The 24,629-nt window shown below is 39.1% G+C and overlaps 1 protein-coding gene across 1 annotated transcript; it reads left to right on the top strand.

Moving 5' to 3' along the window:
* Positions 1 to 1,328: 1,328 nt before the first annotated feature.
* Positions 1,329 to 23,250, top strand: NFD1 (Ribosomal protein L21). The gene is made up of 5 exons (XM_088943812.1): positions 1,329 to 1,953; positions 2,115 to 2,195; positions 21,294 to 21,395; positions 22,610 to 22,684; positions 22,779 to 23,250. The coding sequence occupies exons 1-5, from the start codon at positions 1,438 to 1,440 to the stop codon at positions 22,872 to 22,874; spliced, it is 870 nt and encodes a 289-aa protein (XP_088799938.1). The 5' UTR covers positions 1,329 to 1,437; the 3' UTR covers positions 22,875 to 23,250.
* Positions 23,251 to 24,629: the final 1,379 nt, after the last annotated feature.

Here is a 24,629-nt window from a genome sequence, read left to right as displayed (position 1 = left end):
ACGAAATTGAACTGAATCAAACTAAGTTTATAGTTTTGCTTCAGTTTGTACGTGAAAACAGTTTGATCCAGTTTCATAGTTTGCTAAATTGCGGTTGTAGTTTCGGTTTGGGTTCTTGGACTTTATAAACTGAACTACATCGTAAGCCACACACACACAAACTACATCGTATAAATATTATATACAATATATCTAAACTGAATGTATAAAATTATAAATATATAACAAAATCTTTCATTTTATAATAAAATAATAAGTAAAGGTTTTAAGTTTTAATTTTAAGGTTGCTATTTGGGCTTTCTAATTGGGTTATGACCAATAGAATCAAAGAATGGTCCAAAGTTTCATAAACCGTATTAAAAACCACACAATCGTAATAGAATGGTTTGTTCTGGTTTGGTTTCCATGCCAAAACAATTTGGTTTGGTTTGTGAAATTCTCAAACCGTAATTTAATGGTTTGATTTGATATATTCTCTAAACCGTATCGAGCCAGACCGTGAACACCGTAGTTGAACCAAAGCAGCCTCTTCAAAGCAACTGAACTAGATTAGTTAAACTGAAGATTCCGATGCTTTGAAGTGTTCTTGTTAAAACACTTTTGATAACCGACTGACATCCGATTTGGCTTGTCAGTGTTTGGACTTTTACCCAAATAAACTTACAAGCTATCCATATGGGGTACAATGGTCCATTATAGAAAGCCAAGAGTTGTTATCAAATTGATCGATTTAGTTTTTTGGTTCGATATTTCTGAAAAACCGAATGACGAATTCAGTTTTTGGTTAACCTAAAAAAATTGGTAGTTAATTAAGCCGACCAATTATATAATTGTATGTATATTATATATTTAATAGGTGCCATATATTATATTATATATATTTATAGTATTTATAATATAATATACAGATTTATAAGAAGTTATATATTGATTTATAATATATTTGAAAGTTAAATAATCAAACTGGTCAAAATTCAAAATTAATAAACCAGTTATAATTTGATTTCAGAGAAGTACGAATGCATCCAATGTAGATATTTGATTCCCACTGTATAAATTGGCATCGAGCTGACCCTATCCCAAATGTACTTTTAAGCCTTCAAATTCTGACCCTAAGCTGAACCGTCATTCACCCATTTGATTTCGGTCAAAAACCAGTAGGACCGATTCGGTTTATAGAAATTGCCTAACCGAACCGTGAGCACCCCTCAGCCACTCGATGCGTTTCAGTCCTCTCAAACGGGCCCTGAGTGGTCGGCTAGCGGGCTAGGCCTAGCGTTACTCTTTGGAGTTTGGATAACTAATTCCAAAGCCCAATAGCCCATCTTACGCACCGTGTAGGTTAACCCCTAACTAAAACCCCTCGTGCTCGTTCGATTCTCTATTACCCATCAGCTGAAAGCCTGAAACGCCAGTACGCGCATTGAAGCAGAAATCATGGCGAGCAGACGATGCCTCAACGCTCTCACTCATCAGCTTCGATCTCTAGCCTCCTTAAACTCATCGTTTCAAAGCCTTAGAGCTCTTCATCAACTTCGCACCCTTGTTGCATCTGATCCTCTCTTGCTTGAAAATCCCACCTCAATCACCTATCGTATCGGTCATACATTCGAATCTGCCTCCTGCATTCAGTCCCAAACCGTTCGCCCTTACTCATCTGGAAGGAGAAATTCTAGTAAACCCCAGAACGACGACGATGACAACGAGGCCGAGGAAGATGATGATATAGACGAAGACGAAGACGAAGACGAAAACGAAGAAGAAATGGGAGAAAGCAGTGATGGCGACGGAGAAGGAGACCATATTCCGGTGTCAAATTGTGTATCGAACAGATCTTATTCATTAGAGGAGACAGAGAAGGAAGCAGATGCAATAGGGTATAAAGTGGTCGGGCCTCTTGGTCCTTCGGAGAGGCCTTTTAAACCATGGGAGCCAGTTTTTGCCGTTGTTCAGGTTTTGTGCATTTTCCATTTATTTGGTTGATTTAGACTTATGCAGTAGCATAACTGTGATTATCCATATTGTACATGATGGAATTCACCCATTATTAATGTGCTCGATGCTTTGTTTTTATTTATTTATTTATTTATTATTATTATTTTTTATTTGGATAGATTGGTTCTCATCAGTTCAAAGTGAGCAGTGGGGATTGTATTTATACCGAGAGGCTGAAATTCTGCGAGGTCAATGATAAGGTACAAATTCCCTCATTTTTTTTTTCTGTTTTAATTTTAAAAGTTAGATCACAAATTAGTAATTTAGCATTTGATGTGTGTCTTACTACTTTTTTTGGTTGCTTGACATCTGAAAAAACTTCCCTGCTATTGTAGTGACTCGTATGAACAATAACCTTAAACTTTTATGTGGTTTGACTTGATTGATTAGACTGTGGGCGTAAAAGTTTTCTAGTTGAAATATTTGAGCTATATATTCATCCCTTATACAAAGATGACGTTGTTTCCGTTGCCATTTACTTGAAACCAAATTAGAGGGGCAAGGGTGGAAATGGCAACTGAAATTAAAACGTTCAGAAGATTTTCAAGGGAGATGCATTTGGTAATTCAGTGGACTCCAAGATTGGCTAACAGTCTAGCAGACCAGTTAGCAAAAGAAGGAGTTAACAAGGCACATTGTTTTTGGGCTCAGTTGTAGGATTAAAGAACTCAAGGTTATATAGCCTTTTTTTTTTTTTTTTTTTTTTTTTTTTTACAGTCTTGAGTTTACAGGGGGGAGTAGCCGAGGCTACCCATGATTTGTACATGTTCTAAGTTCATTAAATAATAAAATTTACTTCTGTTACTTGTACAAAAATGACAACCGAAATAGTTCAGCCTGAAAAGTGTTATGCTCATTTCTTGATCAATAGTTTTATGTCCATTTTACAGAGGAAAAAATGGAGTCTTAAGGAAGTTGGTTGTAAATTTTTGAATACATGGTATTGTTATGTAGGTGTCTTTTCTTCTAAGATTCAAAGGTACACTCTTAGGAGAGAGAGAGAGTGTGTCTGGAGTTACTGGCTCATAGACCTCCTCCAGATCCTATAGATGACTTGCAGCTCGGGAGCACTGAGTGTTGGAGCTAGGAATGGAACCCCGTGTCCAGGTGGCCTGAGCCAAAGGTGAAAATGTCTGTATGAGGTCAGAAAGGGGGCATTTTATATTCTTATTGAGGGTTGAATTAGGGTTTGTGAGAGAAAAAAAACATATTTCTTGGGAACTAGAGCGAGAAGTTAGGTTTGTAACTGTAATTGAGATTATATTGAATTTTCACCGGGAATTCATCCATGGATTTATGCAACCATTGCTGAAATACATTAAGAGCATGTTAAATCTCGTGTTTTCTGTGGGTTTGCTTTCTTGTTTTTTTATGGTTTTATTTACTTTTAGTTTTACAGGCACAATATTTTTGAATTTCAAATTATCAGAACTATGGCAGCCTTTCTGTAAATTTCATTCCTCATGTTTTCTTATGCCAATCTCAATGTATATCTTTTTATTACACCATGGATATTGATACTCCACACGCTCGTTTGGCTTTCCCACAAATTGTCAACTGAAAAAGTAACTTCCCTATTTAGCACCCCATATTGCATCAAGTGGTTCTTTTGGAGCTAATTGTGTCTAGGTTTTAATGCTTTTGTTGGTAAAGTTAGCTTGATGTAGCCTATAACAAGTGTTCACGTCAGAATTTCTAATTCAAGCTTCCATATTTACTCCTCATTAAGATGCAGGCTGTTACTGTAGATAGACTTCCAGGCTCCAAAAGGCTCTCTCATGGCCATGTGATACTGGGATTTGGAAGTACCTTCAATGGATTGTGTAATAGTTTGCTGAATGAAAGAAGCAGGTGTAGTTATGAAGATACAACTTATATGGAGGCTTATGTTGCGGCATTACCAGGAAATAGTGTTAGAGAGAGGTTATTCTTTATAAATAGTGTTAGAGACAAGTTTTTTGAGGATAACACTAGCCCTACATTTCTTGGCTGTGAGTTTTTTGTTTTTTTTTTTTTGGGTTCTTTTAAGCGCCCTGTGGTTGTTTATACAGAATCTCACTGTGCAGAGGGCTGTAAATAAATTTTCAATGTTAACATAATACTTTACCTTTTCAAAATAAAAGTAGTAAACTAGTCATGTCAAGGACTTGGAAGGAGGCCAAGTGGTTTAAATTACAACTTTGGTGTTTGGGTGAAGATTCAGTTGGTTTGTGAGAAGCCCATTGTCCATTCATGGAAATATGTATAACATGAAAGGTTGGGTAGAAGTCACTGTGTGGAGGATGTGTTGTTGTAGATTGCAGGTTCTGGGACGTTTCCTTGGCATTAGATCTGTTCATGCCAGGGTGGGATTTGCCTCTTTATTAACAGAAAATGTCTAGGCTTGGGCCTGAGCCTGGCTTGACCATCAGGCCTAGATCTTGAGCCCGACCCCGACCCCTTATATAAAGCCTGGTATGAATAGGAACATGCAAATTTTATTATATGTTACTGATATATAAGTAGAAGTTCAAGATTGCTATCAGCCTTGAACCCTAATAGATTTCAGGTTCGAAAATAGAAGGAAAATGTAGAGAAGAGAAGAGAGAACTGTAGAACACAGAGGGTTGAAAGGAGGGACAGAGAAAGAGAAGAGAGAACTGTAGAATACAGAGGGTTGAAAGGAGGGACAAAATCTGAATGTTCTGCCGCCGCTACTTCTATTTAGTATTTATAGGTTATGCTCATTACATGGAAAGGACAGATCTGCCCTTAGTATTTACATAACAAATAGAACAAAATAAAACTGAAATAAATAACAACTGAAATAACCAACTAACCACCAGCTAACCCTAAGAAGACTAGAACACATTCTACCCTATGAACACAGTGTGACCATAGATGTGGGGCCCACATCAATGTTCTCTACACTCCCCCTCAAGTTGGGAATAAATGTTTATCATTCCCAACTTTGATAGATCCGCCTCTAGCTTCTTCCTTGGTACAACTTTGGTGAGGATATCTGCTAGCTGCATGTTGGACGTGATGTACGGGAGATACACTTCTTGTGATGAGACCCTCTCTCATACAAAATGTCAATCAACTTCAATATGTTTAGTAATGTCAAGATGCACCGGATTGTGTGCTATATTAATAGCCGCTTGATTATTACAATACAGCATCAGGGGCTTCCCATACTCAATACCCAACTCTTCAAGTAGTGATCTCAACCATAGAATTTCAGCCACTCCGTTAGTCTTTGACCTGTATTCAGCTTCAACACTAGATCGGGAGACAACACTCTATTTTTTACTCCTCCAAGAGATAAGGTTACCTCCCACAAAGGCACAATATCTAGAGGTAGACCTTCTGTCATCAACACTCCCAGCCCAATCGGCATCCGTATAGGCCTCCACCTTCATGTGGTCATTGTTCTTGAACAATATTCCTCTACCCGGGCATCTCTTCAAGTATGCTAATATTCTTTCTGCTGCAAGAAGGTGCGTGGTTTTAGGAGAATGCATGTACTGACTGACAACACTAACTGCATGATTGATATCTAGCCGAGTGAGGCAGAGATATAGGAGCTTTCCCACTAATTGTTGGAACATAACTTTGTCTTCAAGCAGCTCCCCACTCTCTGCACTAATCCCGTGGTTCTGTTCAATGGGTGTGTATCTGTAGGCTTGACACCTAACTTTCTAGTTTCCGCCAACAGATCTAGAACATATTTCCTCTGAGAGACAAATATCCCCTGTTTAAATCTAACAACCTCAATACCCAAAAAATACCGTAGTGCACCAAGATCTTTCACTTCAAACTCCTGATGAAGGAGCTATTTGAGGGACTCAATCTCATGGCTTTCATTTCCTGTCACCACAATATCATCAACATATACTGCAAGTAGTGTCAGAAAGGAATCCACCCTCTTGATGAACAGTGTATGATCTGACTGGGTCTGTACATAACCGAACTTTCCAAGGGCTAGTCTGAATCTATCAAACCAAGCTATAGGTGACTGCTTCAAACCGTACAATGTCTTATTGAGCCGACAGACCTTCTTACCTGTCTCTGTATCATAGAATCCAGGAGGCAACCGCATGTAAACCTCTTCCAGCAGGTCTCCATTCAGAAAAACATTTTTAACATCCATTTGGTACAAAGGCCAAGTGTGGCTTGCTGCAAGAGATAATAGAACTCGAATGGTGGTCATCTTGGCTGCCGGGGCAAAGGTCTCCAAGTAATCTATACGATAAGTCTGGGTGAACCCTTTTGCAACTAGCCGAGCTTTGTACCTCTCAATGGAACCATCCGCATTGTGCTTCACAATAAATACCCATCTGCATCCAACTGGTTTCTTTCCTTTGGGCAGATCAACTAGCTCCCAGGTATTATTTTTCAACAGGGCATCCATTTCAACTTGCATTGCACCTTTCCACTTTGAGACTAATAGGGCTTCTTGCACTGTTCTTGGAATAGGGACATTGGCAATGAAAGTAAGATAGGACCTGTAGGAGGGAGATAGGCGATCATAGGATGAAAACTGGGAAATGCAGTGGGCTGTAGATGTGGTGCAATGCCGTTTTCCTTTACGGATGTCAATGGGAAGGTCAAGGTCGTCTGCAGGAGGTGAAGTGGCAACAGTGGAAGGAGTCTCTGTGGCAATGAAAGTAAGATAGGACCTGTAGGAGGGAGATAGGCGATCATAGGATGAAAACTGGGAAATGCAGTGGGCTGTAGATGTGGTGCAATGCCGTTTTCCTTTACGGATGTCAATGGGAAGGTCAAGGTCGTCTGCAGGAGGTGAAGTGGCAACAGTGGAAGGAGTCTCTGTGGGTCCTGTGACTGTAATACCCGGACTTGAAGCTGCAGAAGAGGTTGGAATTGGCCTGGACTGCTGATGACCGGGATCAACCTGTTTGCATCGCCTGTGATAGACTTTCAACTCCTGATCCCTCTGACCACCCTCACTATTGCAGTCCTCATCACTCAATGGAATAGGTAAGGGAACAACCCCAAAAGTATTAACCCTACCCTCACTGCGCTCCCCCTGAAGAAAAGGACCCAAATCCCCACTCTCACTTCTCTCCCCATGAGGAAAAACCCAAGAATATTAGGGTGTCTCCTCAAAGAAAGTGACATCCATGGAGACAAACTTTTTCCCTGAGACAGGATCATAGCAGCAATAACCCTTTTGAGTTTGTGCATAACAAAAGAAGATGCATTTGGAGGCCTTTGGTTCGAACTTGGAGTGATGGGGTCCGAGAAGCTGAACAAAACAGGAACAACCAAATGTTTTAAGGGGAACAGTAAACAACTCCTCATTTGGGTATAAAAGGGAAAAAGGAGATTTCATATCAAGAACGTGGGAAGGAACCCTGTTAATAAGATATATTGTCATGAGGATAGCATCACCCCAGAAGCGAATATGGACATTGGAGGTAAACATAATACTTCTAGCCACCTCCAAGATGTGTATTCTTCCTTTCTTTAACCCCATGATTAAGAAGGTAAGATGCCAATGGCTTAGCAAAGTATCCTTTGCATTATCAGATCTAAGAACTTTGATCTTGGCATCAAACTAGGTTAGGATCATTTGGTGGAAGTTTTGGGTCAGGGCGGGAACCTCATCTCGTGAACGCATAAGATAAACCCAAGAAAACTGAGTATGGTCATCAACAAATAACAAAAAATATCTGTACTCACCCATAGAAGGGATGTGATATGGCCCCCAAACATCAGTATGCACAATATCAAAAGAACTATTACTCATTTTATTACTCAATGAATAAGATTTTCTACAATGCTTAGCAAACTCACAACTTTCACATTTCAATTGGGACAACTCAACAGACTCAAACAAAGTAGGAAACAAACTCTTTAAGGACCGGAAAGACAAATGACCCAATCGGTTATGCTTGGCATAACCGGACTCACAATCTGAGAAACAAGTGACTTCTTATCCACTGACTCTTCCCGACGAGAACTCTCCCGAGTAGATAGATCCCATTCGTCTCACGACCAGTCCCAATCACCTTTTTCGTCTCCAAGTCCTGAAAAACACATCGGTCAGGAAAGAAAGTTACTGAGCAGTTCATATGTTTGGTAATACTACTGACTGAAAGAAGGTTAGTATCAAGCTTAGGAACATGCAAGACAGAGGACAAGGATATAGTATCCAATAGCTTGATGTCACCCTTGCCAGAAATGGGGACAAGAGAACCATCAACAATAGATTCTTTATCCCTACCAGAAGACAAATGATAAGTAGTAAACAATGAAGGCAAGCTAGTCATATGGTCAGATGCACTTGAATCAATTACCCAACAGGGTGCAGTAGTACTTGGAGCTGAGGCATGGTAGGCTGAGGCTCGAGTACCTAAATGTGCGAAAGCAGATGTGGCAGGGGCTGATGGTGACTGCGGTGGCATGGTAGCTGAGTTCCCAACTTCCTTTTCCAACTGTATTAGAGCAGTCCGAACTATAGCTAAGGTCTCTAAAGGTGTGCCTCTTGTGCCAGACGAGGATGCTGAATCAGTGTTCACGGCCACATGAGCATTACCCTTCTTGCTTCTCAACTTTGTCGGGACAAAATGAGGATGCAATTTCCAACATGTTTCTTTTTTGTGTTTGGGTTTCTTGCAATGCTCACATACCACATCTCTTTTATCTTCCTTCTTCCTGTCCCTTTTTGAATCACCTCCTGATTTGGGTTTAACAACTACAAGGGCTGGTGTAAGAGGCTGAGGTTGCATCATGACTTTCCTCCTAGTCTCTTCACTATGCACTAAGGAGTATGCCTGGGAGAGAGTCACACTATCTCTGGTCAATATCTGTTGCCGCACAATATCATACTCTGAATTCAGACCTGCTAGAAATTCAAACACCCCGTTTGTCTTGACTTGCTTTCTATGGGTCCGTGCATCTTTGTGACTCTCCCACTCAAGAGTCTCTAAGTGATCAATCTCATGCCACAGGGACTTCAAGGTAGGGAAGTAGACCGAAACCGGTTTCTCTCATTGTTTATGAGTATTCACTTCACATTTCAATTCATAAGCTCTGGCAACAATAAGGGGTTGGGAATAAGTTTCTTTCATAACATCCCATATCTCCTTGGCTGTCTTTGCCCACAGGTAATTTCGGCCGATATGAGGCTGTATAGAATTACACAGCCATTTCATAACCAAGTAGTTTTCTTGGACCCACTTGGTATACATGGGGTCTCCATTGGAAGGTTCTTTCACATCTCCCAAGAGATACCCTAATTTACCCCTTCCCCCAATAGACATCATGGCTGATTGGGCCTATTCCAAATAGTTTGATGCATCAAATCTTACGGTTGTAATGTAAAAACTATCTTCTGCCTGATTTTTAAACTCCATTTCGTTCAAGAACCAGTAGTCTAAAAAATTAGGGTTATTACAGTCGAAGAACAGCACTTGGACTATCAATCACAATAAAAAATCAGTGTAGAACTAATCTGTATTCACGGTATATGTGCATGAAACCAGTATAAGTCTGATCTGAAACCAATTAGCAAACACAACAACAACAGTCTGTATAGTTTTCACCCCTTAAAAGATCTGATATGCTGAACCAGAATGATCTGATATGTTGAACCAGAATTAGGGTTTTAATCAGTCCTTAAAAAAATTCTCAGCCGCACATTCCAAGCAGTACCGTACAGATAAGACTTGTAGTAGGGTTAATATGAAACCCTAAAACTGATCAATGCTGAGAAAAAAACTTAAGAAGAGCTTCACAGGTAGATCACAAGGTTTGGCCCAGTAGTAGGGTTTGCAGCAAGATTAGTAGGGTTTGCCGCAAGATCAATATCAAGTCCTAGAGAATAGAAAGAAGAAAACCCTAGAATGGTTCGGCCGCCCTTTCTAGATAGGTCTAACCTATCTTCTCTGATAGTACTTCTCTTAGAAAATAAAATAACTTACAAGAGAAGCTGTCCGCTACCTTCCAAGGTTACCCGAACCCTAGCCTTCTCTGATTCTTCCTGATCACCAACACTTTGCAACCGTGGAAAGTCTTCAACAGTTGCTAAACCCTTTGGCGATCTCCAAGAATCAGTCAACGAGCTCTACTTTCTCAGCTTCCAGCCCTAGATGGTTCTCATGTGGTTGGCTGGACTAGACTCACATGAGAAACCCTAACCTTGCTCTGATACCAAGTAGAAGTTCAAGACTGCTATCAGCCTTGAACCCTAATAGAACACAGAGGGTTGAAAGGAGGGACAAAATCTGAATGTTCTGCCGCCGCCACTTCTATTTAGTATTTATAGGTTATGCTCATTACATTGGAAATGATAGATCTGCCCTTAGTATTTACATAACAAATAGAACAAAATAAAACTGAAATAAATAACAACTGAAATAACCAACTGACCACCAACTAACCCTAGGAAGACTAGAACACATTCTACCCTACGAACACAGTGGGACCATAGCTGTGGGGCCCACATCGGTGTTCTCTACAATATATATATATATATATATATTTACTAATAATAATATATGAGTAGATGCAAACTAATGTTCAAAAGTGTGGGGTGTGTTGCTGTTCACTCCCACAAAGAAATATTTAAATTATGAGAAAATTACACATATGCCCTTAGCACGCCCAAATACAAAAAATGACCAAGAAAGATAAATAAGCCCTTACAAATAAAACATATTTTCAACACTCCCCCTTAAGCTGAGCATAGATATCTATCATGCCCAGCTTGCCAAGATTGTTATCGAGTTTCAGTTTGGGAACCCCCTTGGTTAAACAATCAAATAGTTGATCTTCTAACTTTACAAAAGGTAGGAAAATCTCTCCACTAGCAATTCTCTCTCTAATAAAGTGTCTGTCCACTTCAATATGTTTTGTGCAGTCACAAGGGCGGAGCTAGGGGGACTCGGGGGAGCCATGGCAACCCCCATGGTCCAAAAACACCACATGTAATGCATTTTCTTATGTATGTTTCCTCCCTCTCCCCACTTTCCACCCAATGGTTGCACCCCCTATGGCCCATCCATAAGTTTTGGCCCTCATAAAAAATTCCTGGCTACGCCCTTATGCGGTCATGTTGGAAAGGATTATATGCAATGTTTATGGCATCTTGATTGTCATTGTATAGATGCATTAGAGGTTCTACTTGTGTTCCAATATCTACCAACAAACTCTTCAACCATAGCAATTCTGATACACCATGAGCCATTGCTCTATATTCAACTTGAGCACTAGATCGAGCTACAATAAGTTGTTTCTTACTTCTCCATGGCAATACATTGTCACCAACGAATGTCCAATAACTTGAACTAGATCTCCTATCATTCAAAACTCTAATCAATTAGCATCAGTATAAGCCTCAACCTTAAGATGTTCATGGTTAGTATATAGCATTCCTTTACCAGGACAACATATTAAATAGGCAAGTATCCTATTTACAACCAACATATGAGATGTTTTAGGCTTGTGCATGTATTGGCTCACCACACTTACTGCATATGAAATATCAAGCCTAGTCAAACATAGATAAAGAAGGCGACCAACCAATCTTTGATAAACACCTTTGTTTGGAAGAATATCTCCATCGTCATCACTTAATTTATAATTGGGATAAATTGGAATTTTAGCTGGCTTACACCTCAATTTTCCCACTTGAAGTAAGTCAAGAACATATTTCCTCTATGATATAAATGTTCCTTTCTCTGATCTTGTAACATCAATCCCAAGAAAATACTTGAGATCACCTAGGTTCTTGATCTCAAATTCAGAAGCAAGGAAGGATTTCAATTGAGTAATTCCAAAGGTGTCGTCTCTAGCGACCACAATGTCATCAACATATACTATTAGCATAGTCACACGGTTATCAACTCTTCTTTTGAATAAAGTATGATCAGCTTGATATTATGCGAATCTTCACAACGACTTTCCTGAATCTATCAAACCTACTGAGTTGGCCCAATTTCCAGTTATTGGGCCTAGTTGTTGATCTTTTATTTTTAAGTTGTCAAGTTAGGAAGTTATTGGGCTTTAGGCCCATTAGTTTATGTTTTTAAGTTGTGATTGTTCAACTACTTAAGTAGTCGCCCTACCAAGGGCATTTTTGTAATCTCTTGTTCTTTTAATTTGAGTATATAATACAAAGAGGGGTTGGTGGCTAGAACTAATTCAATTCTGGGCGACATCCCACTCATTTTTTTCTACTCTCTTCTTTTCTATTGCTGAAACTTTTCATCTTCTTCTTTCTCTTCACAAGGAATTCATCTGAAACTGTAATTAACAATTTCTACTTGGTATTAGAGCATGCCGAAAGTTCTTTGAGCTGTTCTATCATGCAGCCCTATATCGGCCGATTGCATGGTGATTTGGGAGGCTGATCAAAGATCTCAGGTAAGCCCAGTTTTTGGATTTTTTGGTGGATCTGTTTTGCCCTGTAATTGGTCTAGGGTTTTCCATTAAATTCAGGAAAAACTAGAGAAAGGGGGAGAGTCTTGTTTCTATTGGACTCATCAATTTTGACCTAGGAAGTGGCACTCTAATTTTTTAGGGTTCCTTAGAGTTTTTTGAAGGGGGCGGTTCAAGTCCTGCCTGTTTTGGAGGTCTCTGGAGAGACGACTGTCTCTTCTCTCTTTTCTCCCGTTCTGCAGAAAAGGAATATTTTGTGAGAGGATCATCTAGGACACAAGAAGGGTGTTGGTGGTACCAGAAGTGATATTGCAAGATAACATATTCTTTCAGGGACATTGTTACTCTCTCCCAGGCATATGCCTTTGTATTTGGAGAAGAGAGTAGGAGAAATGTGATGATGAAAAATTATGGTTTTGATTAATCAGCCATGGTTAGCACTGTGAAACCTAAACAAGGTGGAAATCGGGGCGGTAGTGAAATCAGGAAGGAAGACAAGAAGGATTTGATTTGTGACTACTGTAAGAAGCCTAAACACACAAGAGATACCTGCTGAAAGCTTCATCCTCATCTTGTGCCAAATAGACTCAAAAACAAGAAGGGAAATGCTCACATGGCAGTCATTGGTGACACACCGACCCCCCCTATTATAGCTACTCTGGAGTCTGTTGCAGCTGCTGCAGTGAGGGCTGCCGAACTTGAGAAATATGGGCAATTCCTGAATCAACGGGATATAGTCAGTCCTAATTCAGTAACAGGTGGACAGCTTGGTACAAGTGGTTCTGGTGGAGCACACTCTACTTACTTTGCTCGCACAGGTAGTTCACATGCCACTGCAAACTATGTTTTTATTACAAATAGGGAGGGATCTCCTTGGGTTATAGATTCTGGAGCCTCAAAGCACATGACCCATACTTCTATTTTTTCTTCTTACCAACTTTGTTCTGGCAGAGACAGAGTATGCACAACTGATGGATCTCATGTTCCCATTGCTGGGAAGGGGTTTGTCAAGATTAATGATTCAATTTTCCTTCCCTCTGTTCTTTGTGTTCCCAGATTGAGTACTAACCTGTTATTTGTTAGTAGTTTGACTAAGAACCTAAATTTCTCAGTAATTTTTTCTCTTGGTCATTGTGTCTTGTAGGATCTGGATTCAAAGAGGATGATTGGGAGTGGTCGTGAAGTGAATGGAATCTACCTCTTGGATGTGATTCCTCATCGTCAGGGTCATCATGTCAACAGGGATAGTGAGTCGGGGCCTGTGAGGTAGATTATGCTTTGGCATAATCGTTTAGGTTATTTGTCTTTTTCTTCTTTGAATTTCTTATTTCCAAAGCTTTTTGAGTCTGTTAATGTGTCCAGTTTGGAGTGTGAAGGTTGTCAGCTTGGGAAACATTGTAGACATTTCTTTAAAACTAGTAATAAAAGATGTTCATCTCCTTTTGATGTTATTCATTTTGATGTGTGGGGACCATATCATGTTCCTTCTACGGGTGGCTATCGATATTTTCTTTTATTTGTGGATGATTTTTCTCGATATTCTTGGATTTACTTATTGAAATCTTGAGATGAGGTACCGTATCTGTTAGAATATGGTGTTGTCCATCAGAGTAGCTATTCCTACAGTCCACAGCAGAATGGTGTTGCAGAGAGGAAGAACAAATACATTGTTGAGATTGCAAGAAGGATGATGATCACATCTACTGTTCCAATTCGGTTTTGGTGTGATGCTGATCTTATAGTAGTCTTTTTGATTAATAAGGTGCCCTCTCGTATTCTTGGATTCAGCACCCCATTCAGCCTCATTTTTCCTGAGGGGGAGATATTCCATATTCCTCTTAGAGTGTTTGGGTGTGTTTGTTTTGCACATATTCTTGGTCCTCATCAATCGAAGCTTGATCCAAAGGCAAAGAAGTGGGTATTCCTTGGATATGCAGAAAATCAGAAAGCGTACTGTTGCTATGATTCAGTCTCTGGGAGCCGGTATGTTACTATGGATGTCACCTTTTTTGAGTCCACATCCTTTTTCTCGAAGAATCTTTCTCAAGGGGAGTATTTTGGGGAAGCGAGTGAACATTCTATTCATCTTCCAGTTACAGTTCCCATGTCTATACCTAAGGGTGTTAGTGAGGGTCTCTCCAAACATGAGTGGAAGATAGTTATGTAGTAAGAGATGGAAGTTTTAATTAAGAATCAGAAATGGGAGATCGTGGATGTACTAGAGGGCAAGGAGATTATTGTATGCAAATGGGTTTACACAGTCAAATATAAGGCAGATGGAAGTATAGAAAGGTATAAGGCCAGACTTGTTGCAAAAGGGTACATACAGACCTATGGCATTGATTACTTAGAGACCTTTGCAACAATTGCAAAGTTGACTTTTGTTCGGATACTTCTTTCTCTTGCTGCCACATACTCTTGGCCCCTGTTTCAACTTGATGTGGAAAATTCTTTTCTAAATGGAGATTTGCAAGAGGAAGTGCATATGGATCTCCCTATTGGTTTCTACAATGATGTTGAAAAGGGGAAGATATGCAGACTTAAGAAATCACCTTATGGTTTAAAGTACCAGAGCATGGTTTGATAGGTTCAGGAAGGCCTTGGTTGCTTTTGGCTACACTCATATTCAATCTGATCATACTTATTTGTGAAGCGAAGGGGATCTTGGGTGTCAGTCCTAATTATTTATGTGGATGATATTATTGTCAGAGATTGACAGTTTGAAGAAGAATCTACACAGAGAATTTGAAATTAAGGATCTTGGGGTGCTTAGGTACTTCTTAGGCATTGAAGTTGCAAGGTCAAAACATGGAACCTTTATTTCTCAAAGGAAGTAAAGGACATTGGGAGGTGAGCTGGTAAAGGACATTGCTTAGTTAATACTCCTATTGATCAAAATCACATAATTAATGCATTGGAAGGTGAGCTGGTAAAGGACATTGGGAGATATTAGAGACTTGTGGGGCGGTTGCTATATTTGTGTATGACAAGACCAAACATTTCCTATGCAGTGAGTGTGGTGAGTCAATACATGCATGCCCCATGAGTCCAGCATTGGGAGACTGTTGACAAGATTCTTGCTTATCTAAAGGGACACCCAGGTAGAGGCATACTATTTGCTAATCATGGACAGTTGAAGCTAGAGGCTTATACAGATGCTGATTGGGCAGGATGCCTTGATGACAAGAGATCTACCTTAGGAGTCTGCACCCTTGTTAGGGGTAACCTAGTCTCGTGGAAAGTAAGAAACAGACAGTGGTGGCAAGATCAAGTGTAGAAGTTGAATACAGGGCCATGGCACATGGAGTTTCAGAACTTCTTTGGATCCGTTCCTTGTTAGGAGAGATTGGTTTAAAGGCATAAGAACCTATGATGCTGTACTGTGATAATCAGGCAGCAGTTAACGTTGCCCATAACCCAGTTCAGCATGACCGGACAAAGCATATTGAAGTGGATAGACATTTCATCAGTGAAAGGGTGACTTCTGGAGAAGTTTCTTAAGTTGTTAAGTTAGGAAGTTATTGGGCTTTAGGCCCATTAGTTTATGTTTTTAAGTTGTGACTGTTCAACTACTTAAGTAGCCGCCCTACTAAGGGCATTCTTGTAATCTCATATTCTTTTAATTTGAGTATATAATATAAAGAGGAGTTGGCGGTCAGAACTAATTCAATTCTGGGCGACATCCCACTCCTTTTCTTCTCCTCTCTTTTTCTCTACTGCTGAAACTTTTTCATCTTCTTCTTCTTTCTCTTCACAAGGAATTCATCTGAAACTGCAATCAACAATTTCTACTAAATCAAACCCTAGGAGGTTGCTTGAGGCCATGGAGAGATTTCTTCAAACGACATACTTTTCCCTCACTATTAATGAAGCTCACATTAGGAGGAAAGTCCATGTAAACCTCTTCTTGAAGATCACCATTAAGAAAAACATTCTTCATATCCATTTGATACAAAGGCCATGAGAAGTAAGAGAAAATAGGAGAAGATTATTTGAATGGAGTTTGAGTATTAAGGAAGCCACAAGAGAAAATGTCTTCTGATAATTGATGCCCTAAGTTTGAGTATATCCTTTTGCCACTAGCCAAGCCTTATATCTCTCAATTGAACCATCAACCCTATGTTTTATAGTGTACACCCACTTGCATCCCACAATAACTTTGTCCTTAGGAAGAGGAACTATTTCTCGAGTCTTGTTCTTTATGGGATCTTCCATTTCCTGGTTCATGGCATCCTCCCACTGAGGTGATTGTATTGCCTCTGTAACACTACAAGGAATGGACACTGAAGAAATAGCAGAGATGTAGGTAAAGTAGGATGGTGAAAGGGCATCGTAAGAAACATAATTATTAATAGTTATTAAAGAAAGTTGGATTTTCTTTATTTTTTGAATTTTCTTTCCTTTCTTCTTTTTCTTCTCATATATATGTTGATTTTCTAGACTTAAACATGAAGTTTATAATTTTCTTATTAAAATCATGGACAGTTATTAAAGAAAGTTGGATATGGAACCTAGGGAACTACCCTAGGATATGTGATTTTTACTTACAAAAAATCTATCGCCTAGGTGCCCGCCTAGGCGACTAGGCGACAAGGCGCCCCCCTGTCACCTAGCCTTGCCTTGGCGCCTTGAAAACTATGCTCAAACGCATATTTTGTTCTTATAATGATAAACTTGAATATATAGGAGAACATAATTCAGTTAAGGATTCTGATGTTCTATCAGTGGAGCTACCCATTATTTCCAAAGCATGCTTCAGGATCTGAGTTCTCTGCATTGTTTTTGTCTAAGGAGCAGCATCCTTCAGTCCTCTTGCTGAGATTGGCAAGACGATAGGTAAAGATTTTCAGAGACATGAAGAGGATCTGAAATTTGAGGTTGTATGCATTGAATTGAAGAGAGTGATATCAACATATGTTGAAGTTTCTTCTAATTCTGAAGTATGCAAGAAAGATGAATTTTGGTTTGATATAGACTTGATGAAGGGTCTAAGGCAAGGAGAACCTTTGCCTCCCTTCCTTTTTATTTTGATTGTTGAACCTCTTGGAAGGCTGATTAGAAAGATAATGGATGGTTGGTATTTGGAAGGTTTTCAGGTAAGCCAGGAAGCACCTCAAGTCCTGTTGATGCAATTTGCTGATGATGCTATCGTTTTCTCAAGAGCAAGCCACGAAGACTTTTTTTTTTTAAGTTGTGTTCTCATTTGCTTTGAACCTGCTTAGGGGCTGAAGATAAACTTGCAAAAGAGCCAGCTTATCCCAATTGGTGAAGTCCCACAAATAGCCAAATTGGCAAGGGCCCTGGGCTGTAAAGTTGGTTCCCAACCTACTAAATGCCTAGGCTTGCCCTTGGGTGCACAATATAATTCCTCTGCTATATGGGGTCCTGTCATCGAGAGATTCTGCAGGAAGCTAGCAGGCTGGAAAAGTTCCAGCCTTTCAAAATGTGAAAAACTTGTTCTAATTCAAAGTGCGTTCTCAAACCTGCCCATTTATTACATGCCTTTATTTTGCATCCCCTCCTCGGTGGCCAACATTTTGGAGAAGCTCCGCAGGACTTCCTTTGGGAAGGTCAAAATGGTGAGAAGAAATTTCATTTAGTGGCTTGGAATAAAGTCTTTGAACCTATATCAACTGGCAGCCTGGGTTTAAGGAAGCTGTGCATAACGAACAAATCTCTCCTTCGCAAACGGTTGCAGAGGTTTGGGGAGGAGAGAAACTTTTTGTGGTGGAAGTTAATAGCAAGCCCATATGGTTTGTCTCCCACTGGTTGGTTTCTCTTCCCCCAAACTAATCTTATGGTTGTAGTGTTTGGAATGGTATCATGAGAGTGAAATCAGATTTTGAAACCTTCACTAAGCTGAAACCGGGTCAGGGTGATAGAACTCTCTTCTGGCTTAGTCTGGAAGGAGTAGAAATACAAATATGTACAGTGCAAATACATACAAAATAATAGAAAATACAAGACTTTGCACTCTACATATTTGCATTTGTACTCCTTCCAAACTGAGCTTCTGGAAGGACGCCCTGGTCCAAGACTGTTTTGAAAGGATGGATTCGAGCATAGTTTGGAGTCCCACCTTCAGATGCAATTTGAATGACCGGGAGATGGATAATCTTGGATTGCTACTGGATAGATTCCACAATTTTGATTTCAACCCCAAAGCTAGTAATGGAAGGATATGGATTGGTGACAGTTTAGGTTGTTTTTTTGCAAACCTGGCTACATGGCTCTCACAGGTCCAGCAGCTCAGCCTACTCCTTGGGCTTCCATCATGTGGGGACTTATACCCACCAGATACCATGGTCACCTTCTTTCTTTGTGCATGTGGAGAATTCTTGCTGTTTGTGTAGCATGCTTCAGGAATCGGTGTCTCATCTCCCTATTCATTCTGCTTTTGTCCCAACAAATCTGGTTTCATTTTTTGGTTCTGTTTGGGAGATCCTGGGTGACACCCCCTGACATGCCATCTTTGTTAGCCTCTTGGAATCAGCCTGTTTTTCAGTTAAAGGAATTTTCTGGAAGTCCCTCCCCCTTGCTTTATGCTGGACTATGTGGAAAGAGAGGAGCAGTAGGATTTTTGAAGTGAAGTCCTCTCCCATTGAAGTGGTGAGTCCTCACCCACACTTTTATATCAGTGTATAAATATCATTTTTTTTTTTAGTTTTTGTGGATTTATGTATAGAGCTGAAATGGTTTTTTGTTCTCAGCTATTTAGCAGCCTGTATATGATTATTGGGGTACCTTGCCCCTCTTTTTTTTTTTTTTTTTCAGTAATACAAATTTTATACCATTTATCAAAAGAAAGGTGCCTCTTTTATCTGGGCTGCAGTTTTTGTTTTTTGGTTGTAAAGGGATAATTTTTTTGAAAGGTAAATTGATGCATTATAATACTAAAAATCGGTTTTGTTAACCAGTTTAGTGAGAGTTCCTTAAACTAAGTATAGAATAGAGAAGTATATAGGTCCATACACCTAGTCACCTATACAAAAAGTATAATGATTGTCCTTTAATATAATGATTTCTGTTATTGATAAAAAATATAATGATTGCCATGCCTGTAGAATACATCTTCCCTTTTAGTTATTGTTGCTGCAGGCAAGTAGGTTAGTATTAGTGTACAAGGCACTAGTTTACTACGTTGCTAAGGAGAGATGGTAGCCGCAGATTTAGGACTTACTTGTTGCATATGCCAAATAAAAGCTAACATGGATTTTGGGCTAGCTGATCCAATGAGACGGTACATTGGGACAAATACCACTTCCACCTAAATGAACCTATTTTATGAAAGCTTTATCAAGAACCTTGTCCTTACCTTTGGATGGAAAGTTGACACTGTTGTTGTATTTCTTCTCATGAATCTTGAGTGTGCAAGCCAAATTTTTGAAGGGACAGTTACAAATAGTGCTGTAGACAGATCGGATTTGAATTGGATCCAGCTACATCTGTATCCAATCTGATCAGCAAACCCATGGATTCGAATCCATCCTGAAATTTGACATGTTGGATTTGGATCAGATTAAGAATTAATCTGCATCAGACTTATTATGTTTATAGTGACAAAAAAAATTAAAAAGTTTTTTTTTTTAAATATACTAATTATTTTATCGCCTTTGTACTCTCTCTTTATTAATGTAATAATTCAATTTCTGTTATTCATAAAAAGACTAATTATTTTTAACTTGCACAAAAAATGTAAGTAAATATAAAATATAAAATTTATTAGTTATAAACTCCTTATATTTGTGTGTGTGTAGACACGTACATGCACACACATACAAACATAATTACATATATATAACTTAATTATACCACATTTTTCTTGGACTTGGATTTTAATCGGATCGGATGGGGTTAAATCTGCATCCAGTCTGATGATTAATTGGATGCAACTCCTGACATCCAAATCCAGGATAATTGGATTCAGGGTTGAATCAGATACCAGATTTTTGGAGTCTGTTGACAGCCTTTGTTCCGAGTTGTTTATAACACAATTAGAAACTCTATGGGTCCTTTATTTTCCAAGTGTTTTCCTGATTGGAAAGGCCTTACCTTTCATATCCCTTTCTGCTTCTGATGATGGCTTCTTTACTGTTACATTAAGTATTTTCCTCGGCCTTATTTAAGGAAGCAATCTTTGTAGTTAATGAATTTTTTACTTTCTAAAGAAAAAAGCCTTATTGATGTAGTCCCTTTGTTAATGAAGGCATACATGGCAACATCTTTTTTTTTTTTTGATAAGCAACACGGAGAAAATTCATTAAAAACAAGCTGCACACAAAAGTACAGCCAAAGAAGCATACAAAGCTGGGCCTCCTAATAGGCCATCCACATCTGACAACAGAGAAAATGAAATACAACAAAGAAGAGCACTGGTTACAAATTATACATTAGTAGCCAGTCCTGGGCATCCCTAATCTAAACTAGACTTCCCAACCACAGCCTTAGCCAGAGAATCAGCCAAAAAAATTGGCATTCCTAGGCACCCACTTGAATGAGGTGTTCAAGCCAGCACCTAGAGCTTGAGCCATTCTGACTAAAGATCTGGACTTCCAAGGAGTTTGGTTTTGCTTTGTCATCCAACCTATAACCATTTGACAGTCACCTTCAACTTCCACATTCCTTAGATCTTGCCTAACTAACAGCTTTAATCCCTGAACCAAGGCCAAAAGTTCAGCTCTAGAGGAATTTCCTTGTCCCACCGGGCCTGAGAAACTTAAAATGATACTGACCTCATGTTTTCTAACAACTCCCACCCCCGAGGGCCCTGGGTTTCCAAGGCAACATTGTCAAATGTATTGTCTGGAGAAATTGCATCAGATCATCTTATTCACTTCTGTTGCTGATCACCTTTCAAGATTTGCCATAAACTTGATTGTGGTTCATTTTTTGCTGACAATTTTCTCTTGCAGTTGATTTTGAACAGGGTTCTCATGCTTGGATCAAAAACTCAGACTATCATAGGAAGGCCCACATTGCCAGATGCGGCTGTTCATGCAGTTGTTGAAGAGCATGTAAGCGACAATCTATTTCTTTTTCCCTATGACTTGTAATGCAGATTTATATGCTTGGGTCATTTATCAAGACGAACTTAGAGACAAGTCCTGTGAAATATTAAGGCTAAATGTGCAACTTGGGAGTATGAATTGATAACTAGCTCACTGAAGACCCCATTCAAATGGGTAGAGGATCAACAAATAATTAACTGATTCTTTTGGTTGGGAAAGGTGAAAATCAGCTTGAGTTGTATTGTCTTCCTACCCTTCCTGGATGGGCGCTTATATGAGAATATGAGGGTGGTAGGACGAAATGACTGTTGTTGCTCATTCAGAGAAGTCTATTATACAGTGCTTCAAATATATTTCATTTAATAAAATTAATTGGTTATTTCATGATCATGAAAAAGAGATGCAACTAGAGGAGTCAACCAAGGTTCTAAATATCGATACAGGCTGCTATGCCGGATCATGGTATATCCGGGCACCACCCAATGTATTGGGGCGTACCGACCTGTCTCTTTGACTGTTTTTTACTTTTTTTTTTCTTCCAAACCTGTTCAGGGGGTCAGTATAAGGCCCATTTACCCCCTGAAACAGGTCAGACCCCGAAACACTTACTGTAGGGGAGTATTGGAGGGTAACCAATACAATACGTATCAGCTGGTACACCCTAATACGTTGCAAAATTTTAATCCTTCGAGTCACCTATTGATAGTGAAGCAAGATGACACTGTTCAAGTTCGGTTGGATTGGTCATGCCTTGAAGCATATGCTCAAAAAAAAAAAAAAATCGAGACATCAATTTTGCTCATCCCAGACGACAATCAAAAGTAATATTGCTCGAGTCCCCTTCCAGTATTTGTGACATCGGAATTCTTTAAAGGATTTGGCTCGTCTAATAGTGTAGAAGATCTAATAATTCTTGAAATATAGAGTTACTTGTACTTGTTCTTGGTTTCATTTGTGTTGAAGATAATAATCATCCTTATAATAAGGTTGCTCAAAGTTATTCAATGTTGTATTTTCGTGCTTCTTCCTCGTGACTGTTACTGGTAAGAAGTATCAAGTTGTATAAACTGTTCTCCTCAAGAATTGGATTTGTCATTGGTTTTATATTTGGTCATGCTTTTATATTTTTGACGTGGAAGCCCTTGATGTGTGAACTGTGGCATAAGTTCTACATTTTATATCTGATCGTGCTTCTGAAATATCTCTTGCTTTTCTTTCAGGCATTAGATGCCAAGGTTATTATATTTAAGAAAAAGAGAAGGAAGAACTACCGACGAACTAAGGGGCACCGCCAGGTATGTTGAAGATTAACCCACCACAGTGAATCTGCTGTCATCCAGTTGGTTGATTTGTTGTTCTTACCATGTAGCTTATCTACATTCTTCTCAGGAGCTGACCAAGCTGAGAATTACTGATATCCAAGGAATCGAGAAGCCAGAAATGGCAGCGGCTAAGAAGCCAGAAAAAGTAGCAGTTGCTGCTTAGGAGCTCTTCACCCATGATCAGTGAACTGCAATAATGATGGCTTGTTCCTTTCTTTTTTGACTCTGGGTTGCTGAATCCCCGAGTACCTTCTGGCATTCCTTATTTGCTTGATAATGTGCAGCAGGAAAGAGGATTACCATTCTACGAGGTTGATTTTATAGGAGGGCACATTTTATAGCATGCGTCAATGTATTGTGATTTTCTAATTAGCAGAACCGTGAGTAGAATCAGAAGCGAAGATTTTTGGAATGGTTTCCAAGTGTATTTCAACAATTTTCAGAAAATTCGTTTGGATGAATTAAGCTGTTTCTCTTTGTAAGGATTTTCTGTTGGTTAATCCAACTTCTAACCAGGTTGAAAACGTGTTTCTATCTCAGTGGGTTTTGCTTACTTCTTGCTGATATGGGACCTACTGCAAATATAACAAATAACAAAGAGTGAGTTTTCACTGTGTTCGGGTTATGGAAATAGTGAAAATGCATTATGTGGGGCCAGTTTTCTTGAGAAAACTGCTTCTAAGAAATAAAATATAACCCTATTGGTGAATACCACCTAAGTAAGTGGGGGAATGTGCAATGAACGTGTAGGTTTTGTTTTTTTTTTTCTTTTGGTAATCAGAAATTGAACATGTAGGTGGACGATTTATATGTTTTCCAGGTGTTGAGCGAGTTTTTTTCCAATTTATATTTGCTGTTTTGCTCTATGCCGTGTCACATGGGCGCAAACAGGCCAATATCGTTTGGTGACTTTGATCAGGTCTCAAAGTAATGGATATCTTAGTCATCAAAAAAAAAAAAAGACAAGAAAATCGCTCTCTGGACCCCATGTGACTCTCTCTTCATCAGATCAGATGTATGGATGGAAGTTGGAACTATTAGTGTTGCTCTGGCCTCTGTGAGCCTTTTCATTACTGGAAAAAGGACAATACAAAATACACTTGATTGTTCCTTTTTTCCGGTTCCTTTTGCCTCCTGGGTCGCGGGTCATTGGTTCAACCGGCCAGGGCGAATGGTTTAAGCCGTTTCATGCCATCATATACACACATGTATAAATATATATTTTATCAATAAATGATGTATAACTAGGTTTTAGATATGTTATATGTAATCTTTATATTTTTAAATTCATTTTTTTATTTATAAAAATATTAAATTTATGGCCAAAAAGGGGTTTTTTTTATTTGTGTGAAAATAGCAGAGCAAGGCGCCTATGGTGCCTTGGAACGCATAGATCTCTAAAACCTGGGTGGTTAACTGTTTGAACCATTCAAACAATTTTGATCATTTTTTATTTTTTTATTTTTTGTCAAAACGGGCCAACCGTTTGACCCGACAACTGAACCCCTAATCAGTTCCCTCTCCGGGTCGTTTTTAAAAACCATGGTCCATATAAGTACCATGTAAGCATTTTGACATGAGTTATACCAAAATCATATTTGGTGGGGCAGGTATAACTTCAAACGTTTGTAATACCATTTGGGGTGTTGGGGAAATGTCTTTCTGGTTCCCTTTCCCTTACAGGGGTGTGATTTCATTTTGGTTGTTTTATGTGGCACAGTGTGCAACTGTGCTCACATGGACGTTTCCACTTTAGTTGTCTTATGTACCTTAAATTATTGTGCATTATGTTATTTTATTATGAGTCAAAAACACGTTAGGCTCCATTTGGGAAGAGTGTAAAAACAAATATGTTCAATGCAAATAATATAATATATATTTCCAATGTTATAATCTGGTTAAGGCAAGACCTATTTAG

Source organism: Nelumbo lutea, chromosome 1 (assembly GCF_056320005.1).
Source record: "Nelumbo lutea isolate HS-2025 chromosome 1, American lotus-T2T, whole genome shotgun sequence".
NCBI lineage: Eukaryota > Viridiplantae > Streptophyta > Magnoliopsida > Proteales > Nelumbonaceae > Nelumbo > Nelumbo lutea.
Note: the sequence above shows the minus strand (reverse complement) of the source record. Positions and strands in the feature narration are given on the sequence as shown.

Bases quoted from the DNA above. Each gene is read 5' to 3' on its own strand.
- NFD1 (XM_088943812.1), top strand. From the start codon at position 1,438: ATGGCGAGCAGACGATGCCTCAACGCTCTCACTCATCAGCTTCGATCT. The intron at 21,396-22,609 runs GTAAGCGACAAT...CTTTTCTTTCAG, and splicing joins ATGCAGTTGTTGAAGAGCAT to GCATTAGATGCCAAGGTTAT. The intron at 22,685-22,778 runs GTATGTTGAAGA...CATTCTTCTCAG, and splicing joins GAACTAAGGGGCACCGCCAG to GAGCTGACCAAGCTGAGAAT.